This window comes from Astatotilapia calliptera, chromosome 10 (genome assembly GCF_900246225.1).
Source record: "Astatotilapia calliptera chromosome 10, fAstCal1.2, whole genome shotgun sequence".
NCBI classification, from domain to species: Eukaryota; Metazoa; Chordata; class Actinopteri; order Cichliformes; family Cichlidae; genus Astatotilapia; species Astatotilapia calliptera.
The window spans coordinates 20,185,242-20,197,409 of record NC_039311.1 but is presented as its reverse complement, the minus strand read 5'-3'; the positions used below and the strand labels follow the sequence as shown (position 1 = coordinate 20,197,409).

General features: G+C 40.8%; 1 protein-coding gene across 2 annotated transcripts in view; it reads right to left on the bottom strand.

The window, feature by feature from the left end:
- nsg2 (neuronal vesicle trafficking associated 2) overlaps positions 1-10,328 on the bottom strand; it is a 59,392-nt gene extending 49,064 nt beyond the window's left edge. Inside the window, exons 1-2 of one of the 2 annotated variants that reach the window (XM_026181697.1) lie at positions 9,794-10,328; positions 9,227-9,393 (exon numbers count right to left, since the gene is read on the bottom strand). In XM_026181697.1, the coding sequence (XP_026037482.1) occupies positions 9,227-9,355 (129 nt within the window). In that variant the 5' untranslated portion in view covers positions 9,356-9,393; positions 9,794-10,328. Of the gene's footprint in view, positions 1-9,226; positions 9,397-9,793 lie in introns of both variants that reach the window. The other variant, XM_026181696.1, reaches the window with a different exon arrangement.
- Between the last annotated feature and the right edge of the window lie 1,840 nt (positions 10,329-12,168).

Below are 12,168 nucleotides of genomic sequence, written 5' to 3'. Positions count from 1 at the left end.
AGCGTGGAAAAGTGTGAAAACATCCACGATCACCACCGGATTTTGAAGGGCTGGACTGCTGCATGATGGAGAGGAGGACTCTGACACTGACAATGAGGATTTCTTTGGTTTTGAAAGTGACAACGAAGGAGAGAAGCGGAGAGTGGATGACGAAACCATCCTGAGCCTGTTTGTATCCGACACTGGAGAAGAGGACTTTGGTGGTTTTAGTGCGCAGGAAGAAGAGAAAGATGGTGGTGAATGACTGACTTTTCTTCTTGTTAAAGCCGTGTCACTGCACCTGAGCCTAAAAGGTAGTCCGAATCTATTTTTCTGGTGTGCTGTAGGTTACTGTTATGTACTACATGTGCAAATATGTACCCATAACTTGTTTTTCAAGTTATGGGTACAAACAGCCATCTCTTTCCTGACAATTCGCTTTGTGCATATTCTCTTACATATGATAAGTCAACATTGAAACACCTGCGGCTTTTAGTCAGGTGCGGCTAATGTATGTACAAAACAGGATTTTCCCCTGATTTTAGCTTGTGCGGCTAATATTCAGGTGCGCTTTGTAGTCCAGGAAATACGGTAGTTAAAATAAGGTAAATCTGTTATAACGTTACTTTTGTTTTTTACCTGCTGGATCAGCCTATATTATCTTTAAATCTATTTAAATTTTTTTTTAAATAATGGTCTTCAACACATAAATACGGGGATCTCTGCAAATCTAATCTGAGTACTTCATACTACAATGCACTTCATTACTTAAACCTGTCCAAGTCCTGGCTAATGCAAAAATGTATTCAGCGAATCAAATGGCAGGAATTCAAGTATATAAGAATTCCAGACATGGTTAAGACAACCTACTGAAATTTTAACTGAATTAAGGGAATTAATAGGGAACAAAGGTGATTTAAGTGACTGTAAACATAGCATGGTTGTTGGTACTTAACAGGCTTGGCTGAGTTTTTCAGAAATTTGTGATTGTTAGGGATTTTCCTACACGACCATCTCGAAGGTTTATGGAGAACGATCCATTAAAAGAGAAAAAGTGAGCAGTAGTTCTCTGGGTGAAAAAGCCTTATTGATGTCCAAGGTCAACAGAGAATAGCCAGACTACTTCAAGTTAATAAAAAGCCAATAGAAACTCAAATAACCGCTTGTTACATCCATGTAGAGATGTCATCAGAACTTAAGAGTAAAATTCTTTAAATGTGACTGCATTTGTTTTTATTTGGCACTGGAGGTACAGAGGCAGCAGAACATCCAGATCTGTTCAGAGAATTGAAGGTGAGTGAGTTTCAGTTTAAATTAAAAGTTTGGATACTTTTAAGTGTTATCTTTTTTTTGTTATCCTGAAATGCACGCTGCTATTTAGATTGACAGCTAACATTGTGAAATCAGCTTTGTGCGATGCGATATTAAATGCTTATAATAACGTGATGTAACTCTAACATTAGTAGGGTTCCATGGCAAATATTCTAATATTTCAGTCAGTGTCTTGTCAACAAAATGTAATGTTAAGATTTTAAATAAATGACCCGCCATCATGTTAGTGTTTTTAAAAGAACTTCAAGAAGTTCATCTTTAAGTATGTGGGATACAAATTTTGTTTTGATATCGAATTGGCTGTCCATTAATTCAACTACTGGTACTAACTATTCAATTTCTGGTATTGTGACCCTACAACCAAGATATGCAGAGGAACGTCTATGAACGCACGACATACTGAACCCTGAAGCGGAAGGGCAAGATCACACCAGGTGCTGTTCCTGTCAGCTTAAAACAGAAAACTGAGGCTACAATTCACACAGCCTCATCAAAGTTAAAAAACAGAAGAATGTAAAAATGTTGCCTGGTTTAAGGAGTCACAGTTTCTGCTGTGACGATGGTGGGGTCATCTGAATTGGCGGGTAACGAGCATGGATCATGCTTTTTATAAACAATTCAGGCTAAGGCTGTGCGATATGAACAAAATCGCATATCCCGATATAAGAATTCTATCGTTCCGATAACGATATAAATCACAAAAATGTAACATTTTCTGTAAATTCTGTGAATCTCGGGCAGCTCGACTTGCGTGAAGTGTTTCCAGCTGCGCGTCATGTAGCTGGAGTCGAGTGTTTTAACAGATGCATGAAACGATACATTTTTAGACATAAGTTGTAACGACCGCCGTTTTCTTTGTGAGTATTTATTACACGGCGTGCTGCGGGGAAAAGCCTGTTCTAACGTTTGAGTCTAAGGTTTGTTTTTTTTTTGCTTCTCATCCATAAATAATCTGCTCTTTCACGTGATTCAGTTTATTTTGAAAAGTCTCAACAGGATCTTGAGCTTTATTGTGAAAGGTTTATGTGGAACATAAACAAGCTGACACGTGATGCTGTTACCGTCGTTGTTGCTAACCACAACGCATAAAAACAGGCGCTTGCCCGTCAGTAGTGTGGTTATATAAAATATAAGAGAAAGAGAGAAAGAAGAAATTAATATAGTCACTACAGTGACCATCAAAAGGATGAAAAAATATTGCCGTAAACAGTTTATTTTGCGACACCACGAAACAAACGATAGTGTAAAATGAAACGATAGACGTTTTTATATCGTCATCCAATATATATTGTTATATCGAACAGCCCTAATTCAGGCTCGTGGTGTAATGGCATGGGGGGATATGTTCTTGGCAAACTTACTACCAACTGAGCATGGTTTTAACACCACAGCCTACCTGAGCATTATTGCGGACCGTATCCACCCTTTTATCACCACAGCTGTTTAGTTCATATGAAAATAAAAATCTTAATCATGGCGACCTATGAAAGAAAAGCTTTGCACCATTACCATGACCCAACAATTACTGGGGCTCAATCCTGAAAGTCTCTGTTAGCCTGTCAGAGTGAGTACTGCTGGTCCTCTTATCAGGAAAGTAAGAGCAGCTATTTGCATTCCCCAGCATCTGAGGTAGAAATCAATCTGTGGCTACACAGACAGAATATAAACCAGCAGGGCTTTAAATCCAAAGGTGCAACACTCCAACCAACCAGCAGCACTGCAGTACTGTTGGATTACACAGTGGAAAGAAAGCATGAGCCCTGAATGGCTGCTACAGTATAAAATAAACACAAAACTGTTGAAGGCTGAACATGCATACATGTATTTCATTCATTTAAATACTGAAGATAAACTGACACTGTCTATTATTTTGCATGAATTTAATGGTCCTTAGGTCTCCTTAAGGTATTCATCAACTAACTAGTGTTCAGTCAAAGCAATACCAGCTGTTCGCTCTATAGTGATGGTAAACTCACTGTTATCCTTTTTTATGCATGTTTCCCAACATGTTATGACAGATGATTGACAAAACGATTAATTTCTTCATTTGGGAAATACTCTATATGGAATCTAAATCTAATCATAAACAAAAAAAGATATCTAAATGATCCCCCGCTAAAGCTTGCTATTCAAACTGTTAAACAAAAAACAGACTGTGTAGGCTTTGCGTTTCATCTGATCTGGCCTACAGCCTCTGTGCACATCCAGCCAGATAAACGTATAAAAAATATATTTAGAATCTGTGGCGATTTGGCAAATTAACATGAGCGATGGTTCATCTGGTTAGGAGGCCCAAAGCCGTCACAACGCATAAGAAATCATCCGCTGATCCATTACTGATTTGACTGCCTGATGGAGGGTTCTCAATACCAGGAATTCCTCTTTAATTTATGAGGATAAGAACAAAGAATCGCAAAAAGAAAGAACAAGACTTGAAAGCGTCTCTGAAGTAACTGAGGGAAGTGAGAACAATAAAAGAATGAGGATGTGTGTTAAACAGGACGAGAGTGATTGTAAGTCTCTTACTGCCTTTGAAGCAAGTCTTGGTAGCTTAGCTTTGTTCTTAGAGGAATGATAAACAGAAACGATCTGCGTGTCTCTCTCAGAGGCAGTCCACCTCTTGCCACCCTCCTCTGGTTGTTGTTGTTGATTTTCTTTCAAACTACCAGAAATCCAATCAAGATATTGGTGGCGCAGCAGAGGCCGTGATGCATCTCTGCCCAAATGAAATCAAATCTAATGCTTTTCTAATGCCTCAGCAGCATTTTCCTTCCATGCGTTGGTGTGCCTGTAAGTGTATGAACTTTACTGTCATAAAGTTACCCCACCCCTGCAAAAATCTGCAAATATCCCCGAGTAACCCTGTAGCCGGCAAGGTCACATACTCATCAGACAGGGATCAGGGAGAAAACAGCTGGACTCGTATTTGTAAAGCCGCTCACAACCGCACCGCTGATGTGGGGTACTAGTCGGGTCACATGGCCTACTAAAACCTCGCTTTGGCTTTAAAGGACAAAGAGAACAAAACTGGTCTCAGATCAGATTTTGAGAGAATGATAAAAGCTGATTACCAGTGATCTCTTTCTGGATAGGGCAAGTGGCAAAAACAGCAACCCAGTATTCAGTGAGATTATGAAGCCTGTCGCCGCAACGAGTCTACAGTTTCTGATTTAGACAAAGGAATGTTTTCCTACAGACACAATCAACGTCAAATAACAAAATGATTACCAGTATAGGTTCCTTACTCAAAAAAGGTAATGTATTACACTTCCTGTCATTTTTTAAACTTTACATTACTTAATGACTCCCTGAATAATGTAATTCTTTACACTACTTGTTGCATTACTGTGGATTAAGGCTTTTAAATCTTTGTGAATATTTTATTATTAATGAAGTCATTCACATCAACTGCATAAATCTGCAGCACAAATTTACAGCATTTGTAGCTCAATTTTTCAGATTTTTCAGATCAAAATAAACAGATCTGACCAATCAGACCACTGCATTTGGGAACATGTGTATTCATACCTCATGACACCAGTATTGAATATTCATCCATCCATCCATCTATTTTCTTTTGCTTATTCGCATGGGCAGCAGCCTAAGCAGAGAAGCCCAGACCTCCCTCTCCCTAGCCACATCCTCCAGCAACTCCAAGACCAAGGCACTCCCAGGCCAGCCAAGAGATATAATCTCTCCAGCGTGTCCTGGGTCTGCCTCAGTACCTCCTCTGACTGGGACATGCCCGGAACACCTTGTCAGATGCTCAAACCACCTCAACTGGCTCCTTTTGATGTGGCGCAGTAGCGCCTCTAATCTGAGTGTTGGATGGCCGAACTCCACACCCTGTCTCTAAGGGCGAGGCCAGCCACCCTTTGGAGAAAGCTCATTTCTACCACTTGTATCTACGACCTCGTTCTTTCAGTCACTACCCAAAGCTCGTGACCATAGGTGAAGGTAAGAACGTAGAACGACTGTTAAATCGAGATCTCCTGCTCCCCTTGATCGTGAACAAGACTCTGAGTTACGTTAGGGTCCACTTGGAGCAGTAACTCGTACCTGACATAGAGTCGGCACTCTAGCCTTTTCCGGCTGAAGACCATGGCCTCAGACTTGGCGACATGGAAATAGTAAAATAACACAGTTTTGCCACAGACTCATAGCTGGACGTTGCTCCGGGTCAATCAGCTCTCTGAAAAAAATTTTCTCCCTCCTAAAATGTGGTCTCAGCTCTGCCAACAAGAGTTCAAACTGCCCCACTGACATCCTGAAATATGCATGAAAGCAACCGTGTTTCGGCTTCAACTCTTGGAGAAAACCATGAAATTCTCAATGCTGCTGCCTTCTCGTGAGAATTAAATGAACCCAGAATCTCGGTTTCTTCCTTTTCTTGTTTTATGTTTAATTTTATGTTGCTTTTTTGCAGCACACTTGGTGTGTTAACAATATAAACTGTCGATTACAGCATGACATGCTGGTACAAATCCCTATCCTAATGAGGACATACACATGGTCTGTCTTTGATTGTTTAACTTTTAAACCAAAGTCATTGACACAACATTGAAAATCAGCCTAAAGGGACTTTTAAGTGATTGCTACAGTGACTCTGTCCAAAAAAAGGTAGAAATGGATGCTACATGGCTACAAGTCAGACTGCTCATCACTGTTGTTGTTTATGATCAGGCTCTGGCTGCTGGGCTAGACTCTGCATACCCTCAGCTTTAATGTCACTTTGGGTTCTTTGCTAGCTTTGTGTTAGCATGCCGTGCAAATGCTTGCAAAGAGCCAACGCTGTGTTAGCAGTACAGTGCCGCTGTTTCTTTCCTGGGTGCAGCTTACATTTTACCATCATGCTCTGGTATTTTTATACAATGAAAATGAAGGTAATTCTCAGACCTATACTCCTCAAAAGTCAAACACTGCTCCACCATTTTCTTCCTCCCTGCTAAACTGAAAACAGCCTATTATAGTGCAGGTGTGCAGGAAGAAAAGGGCACATTTTATGTATTTGTGTGCAAATAGTGAAATAACGTAATGTTATTTAATCAACGTGTGGTACTGAAAAAAATAGCAATGTGATTACTTTGTAATCTATTACACCCGACACTGGTGATAACAACGAGAAACAAGCTGTCTGGTCCTCTGTGCTTTCCAGAGCTGAATAGCATAGATTCAGCTTAATGTTATCAGTCTGACCCACAGTTTGACTGCTTTGGGTCTCATGTGCAAGATTGGTGGCTTTATTCAAATCAGGAACTCCAAAGAAAAGGGACTCCAAATGAATTATAAAGTTGTTGCATAAGAGCTTAAAATATAAACAGATGAATTTTCTAGAGATTTCATAAAATCTGATGTTTAATTAAATATTTCATTATTTCTTGGCCTCTCTTGCATTCATGCATCACTTACCAGGAGGAAAATTCTCACACTTACAGCTCCAAACAAATGCTAAGATTAAGCAGCAAATTGACCTTTCCGACTCCCACACTGTCCTGACTGTTAACAAACGGATCCACTTTCGTTTGCATAGTGATAGATTAAAAGCAACACACACACACAAAAAAAAACTTGCCACGGTTTTGTTTGCTTAGTGTCCGAATGCACAAATGAGCACAAAATAAATGAGCACACGGAGGGGCTGAACTAACAATTTCCCAGTCCTGGGAGCAAGCCGGCAAAATCTGCATCAGCTGTCAGCAGATTTATCCAAAAGCAGCAAGCAAATGCAATCTTTGTGGATGCATCTCCTGAGGCATGTAAAAACTCAAAAACAAAGCCAAACAGAAAAAAAATTACATTAAAAAAAACAAAAAACTGCAAGCCATCCTGTTTGACCTCTTTTCCTCTTAAATGTCAACAGCAATAAGTCACTGGATGGGGACTTATACTCAACTCAGGTTATTCTCTCTGTCAGTCTCCCTTTTCAGGTAATCAATATAAGACATATTTGTGTAGTCACACAGTACAGTAATACAGCAATGAGTGAGTGTGTGTGTGTGTGTGTGTGTGTGTGTGTGTGTGTGTGTGTGTGTGTGTGTGTGTGTGTGTGTGTGTGTGTGTGTGTGTGTGCAAAGGCAGCTTCATCTACAGTACGTAGCAGTGTTGGTGAATCTGCTGGGACTGATTTAATCAGAGTAAAATGACTGACAGCTCTACTAAGAACGCCGTTTCACAAACTGGTGACAGAGACGACCTGTCACTCACGCACACGTGCACGCACGCGCCGCCTTTGTTGTAAGTATGCGCTGCTAGAATTCCCGCAAGCACAACCGTGAATGAAATTGCAAGTGTGTGCGCATGTGTGTGTGTTAGCACAGTGAATGGCAGGTCTCCTGAGTTAACAGGTAAATGAAATGGAAAGCGACTGTGCTTCCCTCAGCAGAATCCGCGCTGTGGGGTTCAGGCTGTGCTATCTGTTTCGCCTCGCAGCAGGCCAAACGGGAGCTCGTTTCATACGGTGGAGTTTTGTGTGTGTACGCTCAAAAATTTAAACCCTTTGTTAACGCATTTTTCAAAAAACGGGGTGACCATGATATGAAGAACACAAGCACAGCTAAACTTCAAATTTAAACACACAGCATAAGCCTCTTAAATTTGCCACATACAGTATAAACGTCCGGAGAAATGACATCTCCCTTAATGGGAATATTCCAGCTATGGAAGCCAGACACTTATTAACATCGTCAGCTGTTATGCAGCAACATTTTCACTCATTTGTCATCGTATTTCTGGCCATTGCTGGCTGTGTAGCTCCAATATTGACTCTCTCTGAGCTCAGATGTTCTCCAGAGGGAAATATCCAGCTCCTAAATGCTCCACTCTACCACCAGTTAGTTGCTTCGTGTCTGTCATTCAGTGATGTGAATAAAGTACATTTGGTTGTTAGAGGCTTTTCACTAAAAATGGCTAAACAGCAACTAAATAGGGGGGATTAATCATGCCATAAAGCTTCTTACAGCTACACATGAAGCTGATAGCTCTCTGTTGGTTTACCAACTCCAATAAAATACAAAAATATGGCGTTACAGTCCAAAGTTATGGATTTATTTCTCAAAATGTATCTAATTTGATTTGTTTTTACTTCTACAAGTCATTGGTCACTTGGTGAGAGGAGAAATATGGATTAATATAGCTGAAAAATGTTCATCCTTACATCCAAACAGCGAAACAAACAATCCACAATAAAGCTTTCATGTGTGCAAAAAGTGACAATGAGCTCGCCTTGCTGCCTAATTCCATTAATTCTTATAATGCGCAATCAGTGCTGCTCTCTCTTCCAACCCGGCACATACACCAATCGGCGCTGCACTGCCACCATGGTAACTGGATTAACGAGCGGCGGCGCAGTTACTATGGGATGTCAAGATGACAAATGACAGTCTGTCTGGCACCAAATCTGTCTCCTAATCTCAGCTGGAAGACAAAGGACATGGCTGGGAGACAGATAAGATGAATGAATGTGTGAATAAATGGAGAAAGAAAACATAATACACACACACACACACACGGATGGCAAATAAAAGTAAAAATCGACATAATATAAATCAACGTGATTTTGAGACATTTAGTGACCCATTGTGAACTACAAATATGAGGTCCTGCAATCCTGGGATAACAGGAGATCACCTCCATCAGGAGTGAAATACTTCCTCACCAGATAAAGGTGAACACTCACATCAACTTTGTATTGATCTGCAATGATCCTCCCCTCAAGAGGGTGGGGGGGCAAGTGGTTTCAAACAATAACAGCAAAATGCCTCCCACAGCTTAACAGAGCCATCATATCACCTTTTTTTTTCCCTTTGCTGTGTTTGTCTGTGTGTGGGAGGATGGCACAGGTCAAAAGCACTGAGGCAATGGCAGCGAAGGCAGATTTGAGAAGAAGATGCACAGAAGCTGGTGGGCAGTCTCTCACCTTGTCAGGTGCTTGGCTCTGGAGGCTGCCAACATCCAGTGGAGTGATGAGGGGCACATTCTGAAAGCCGTCCTCCACGCTCACAGGTTTGGCGCCTTTGTCCTGCAGATTACTCCCCAGTTTCACCATCTTCAGCCTTTAGTATTCCTTTATTTCCCCGAAGCCTACTTCTGAAAAGAGGAAGTTTTGCACCTTTACAGCCTCTCAGGTCAATGAAAGCTGGCAAACGCTGGTTGATTGATGGGGACGATTTTTAATGAAACGGTGAATAAAAATGTTGAATTAAGCGGAGTGTAGCTGTGAGGCAGCTTACGCACAAAAAGGTGCTCAAATAATGCCTGAATGATTGATTGGTGAATGATTAGAGTAAAAACAGGAAATCGGAGGGAGGGGAATTTTTTTCGTTTACACTGAAACATGTATCTGAGTGAAAACTACCGAAAAACAAGGTGGGGGGGGGGGGGGGGAGGAAATATGCATTCTGTCTTCAGCACCTTCTTTCTATCACAACAAAACCATCAGAAAATGAACGAATAACGCGTAAAAAAAAAATAGGCTGATACTTACAGCTGCTCGTCCTTGTCCGCCCGGTTCCTCCGTGCTGCGGCACTGTTTGTGTGGACAGAGGCGGAGGGAGCGCAGATGAGGAGCAGGTGAGGCTGGAGGATGCTCTGCGGCGTCGCTGCTGCTGATGCTGCGGGAAAGCTGCGCTGCACCGCCGGAGACAAACTGGATGTCTGGCGGCAGGTTTCCTACCAGCAGGCAGCCCAACCCCCTTAATCCAAACAGCCTCTTCCTCTCCGAGCTGCTAACGCCAAGCCGCTGGAGTTGCCACTAGGGGGATGTTTGGGGTTTTTTTCCTCCTCTAAGAGTCTCGTTTGTTTTGCCAAAGTGGAAACTGGACTGTCGTTGCCTTTCAAGTTACCTGGTAAAGTCCGATTTTTCACCAACATATTTTAGAGCATTTTGGTCACTTTTGTTTGTTAAATGAATTAAAGCGGGTCCGGATCTAGCGTTGTGAATACACAGATCTAACCCGAAGAATAAAAGTGGACTGCTTGGAGCGGATTGATTTTGCTCTCCACCCTGAATATGACATCCCGATCACTTAGAAGTTGCTTAATATTCTCATTTCCCCAGTTTTAAAACTGACATTTTCCATAAAGAAGCAACATTACACGCATCACGTGAAGGCAGCATGAAACATGCGGGACTCAAACTGGTTTCTTTGGTCCTACAGCGCCACCTGGTGGTTTAACAAGTGACACGCAGCCAGTGTAACAGTGCAGCTGATATTTCAAAAGAGGGCGTGTCCGTAATGGAGGCTGCACAAGGTAGAAACACTACTACTGCTAAAACTACTAAAACTAACACTACATCAAATACAGTTGCTTATCATATGAATAATACTAATACTGCTGGAGACAACTGGCAACCTACAAATACTGCAAGTAATACTACTAATTTCATTGTACATATACAATAACAATAAAGCGCCATTCTATCCTGTTACTACTAAAACTAGCATTACTGTAAATTATCACTGCTTCTACTAATCCTACCAATGAAAATACCAATACTACTAGCATTACTGCTAGAGACAATTGGCAGGGTACAAATACTGCAAAAGGTATTACTATTACTTAATCTGACTTATTACTACTATTGCTTACTAATACGATTACTACTAAAACTAGCATTATTCAAATAATCACTGCTTCTACTAATGAGTGAAAATAATAATATGACTACTAATGCTGCTGGAGACAATTTGAAAGGTACAAATGCTGCAAATAATACAACTAATGATAATGGTATTCATTATTATTTAATCATTAATATTATTAATAATAATCATAATCATATTTCACAAGTTTGTGGGGACGTGTAACCTGTATGCAGCATTAACGGGACATTTGGAGCCCAAGAGTCGGTATGTAGGCAGCCATATTTCACAGAGGTGGTGACTTTTTCATGCTTTTTCACCTTCTCCGTGGTTTAACCACCTTCTCTACCCTCCTGGCCAGGAAGCGCATTTCCATAGAGGCACAACAGGGGAAACGTAATCTTTTATGCACTTTTCTGCTTCATTGCTGTGCTTGCAGATCTTCCTGAGGTTATCAAGTCAGCTGACATAAACACCTAACTCCTCCATGGATCAAATATAATATTTTTTATAGCACATCAGATGATTAAAGATGAGCTTCCATTTATTTCCCTGCCGTCAAACGTATTGAAAGTATTTAGAAGTTTAGCTGAGCATGACCACCCTTCATCCTTTTGTGACGGGTGATTACCTGATTATTCAGCAGCTGAACAGAGATATAATCTGATGCCTGTTTCTGTATACTTACTGTAATGTTCCTACTGCGTCCTCTCAGGTTTAGGAATTAGCTCCTTTATGGTTCTCAGGGAACCGACTAAAATGGGATAATTGACTGTAAGCGAGACACAATACACCTAAAGTGATTTTGCAGACATTTTTTTTTCAGCCATTGCATCATCTCCTTTTGTGAGAACCTCAAAGATGGAGCTCTGTTTGCAGTGGAGAAATATCATCCTCCAGCTGCCCTGTGGTATGAGGTAATACAAATTATTTCTTCATACAATTTCCTGACACAATCTAACAAGCTCCGTTTGTTTGTCCATGGGAATCAGATGATGACGTATTGATTTTCAGCCTATAAGCCGAGCACCAGGATAGTTTAATACTGCAGTCATCTTGTTATATTCATATTACTGGGTGTGGACGAGATATGTTTTATGTTATTCTAAACTTGTCTTCCTGATAACAACATGTTCTTCCCTCCCCTCACCTGAAAAGGTAGGCTGTATCACACTAACAACTACAGCTAGGTCCATATATATTTGGACATTGACACAAGTTTTGTTTTTTTACCTGCTTATCCAAACACTTTCCATTTATAATTATATAATGGACA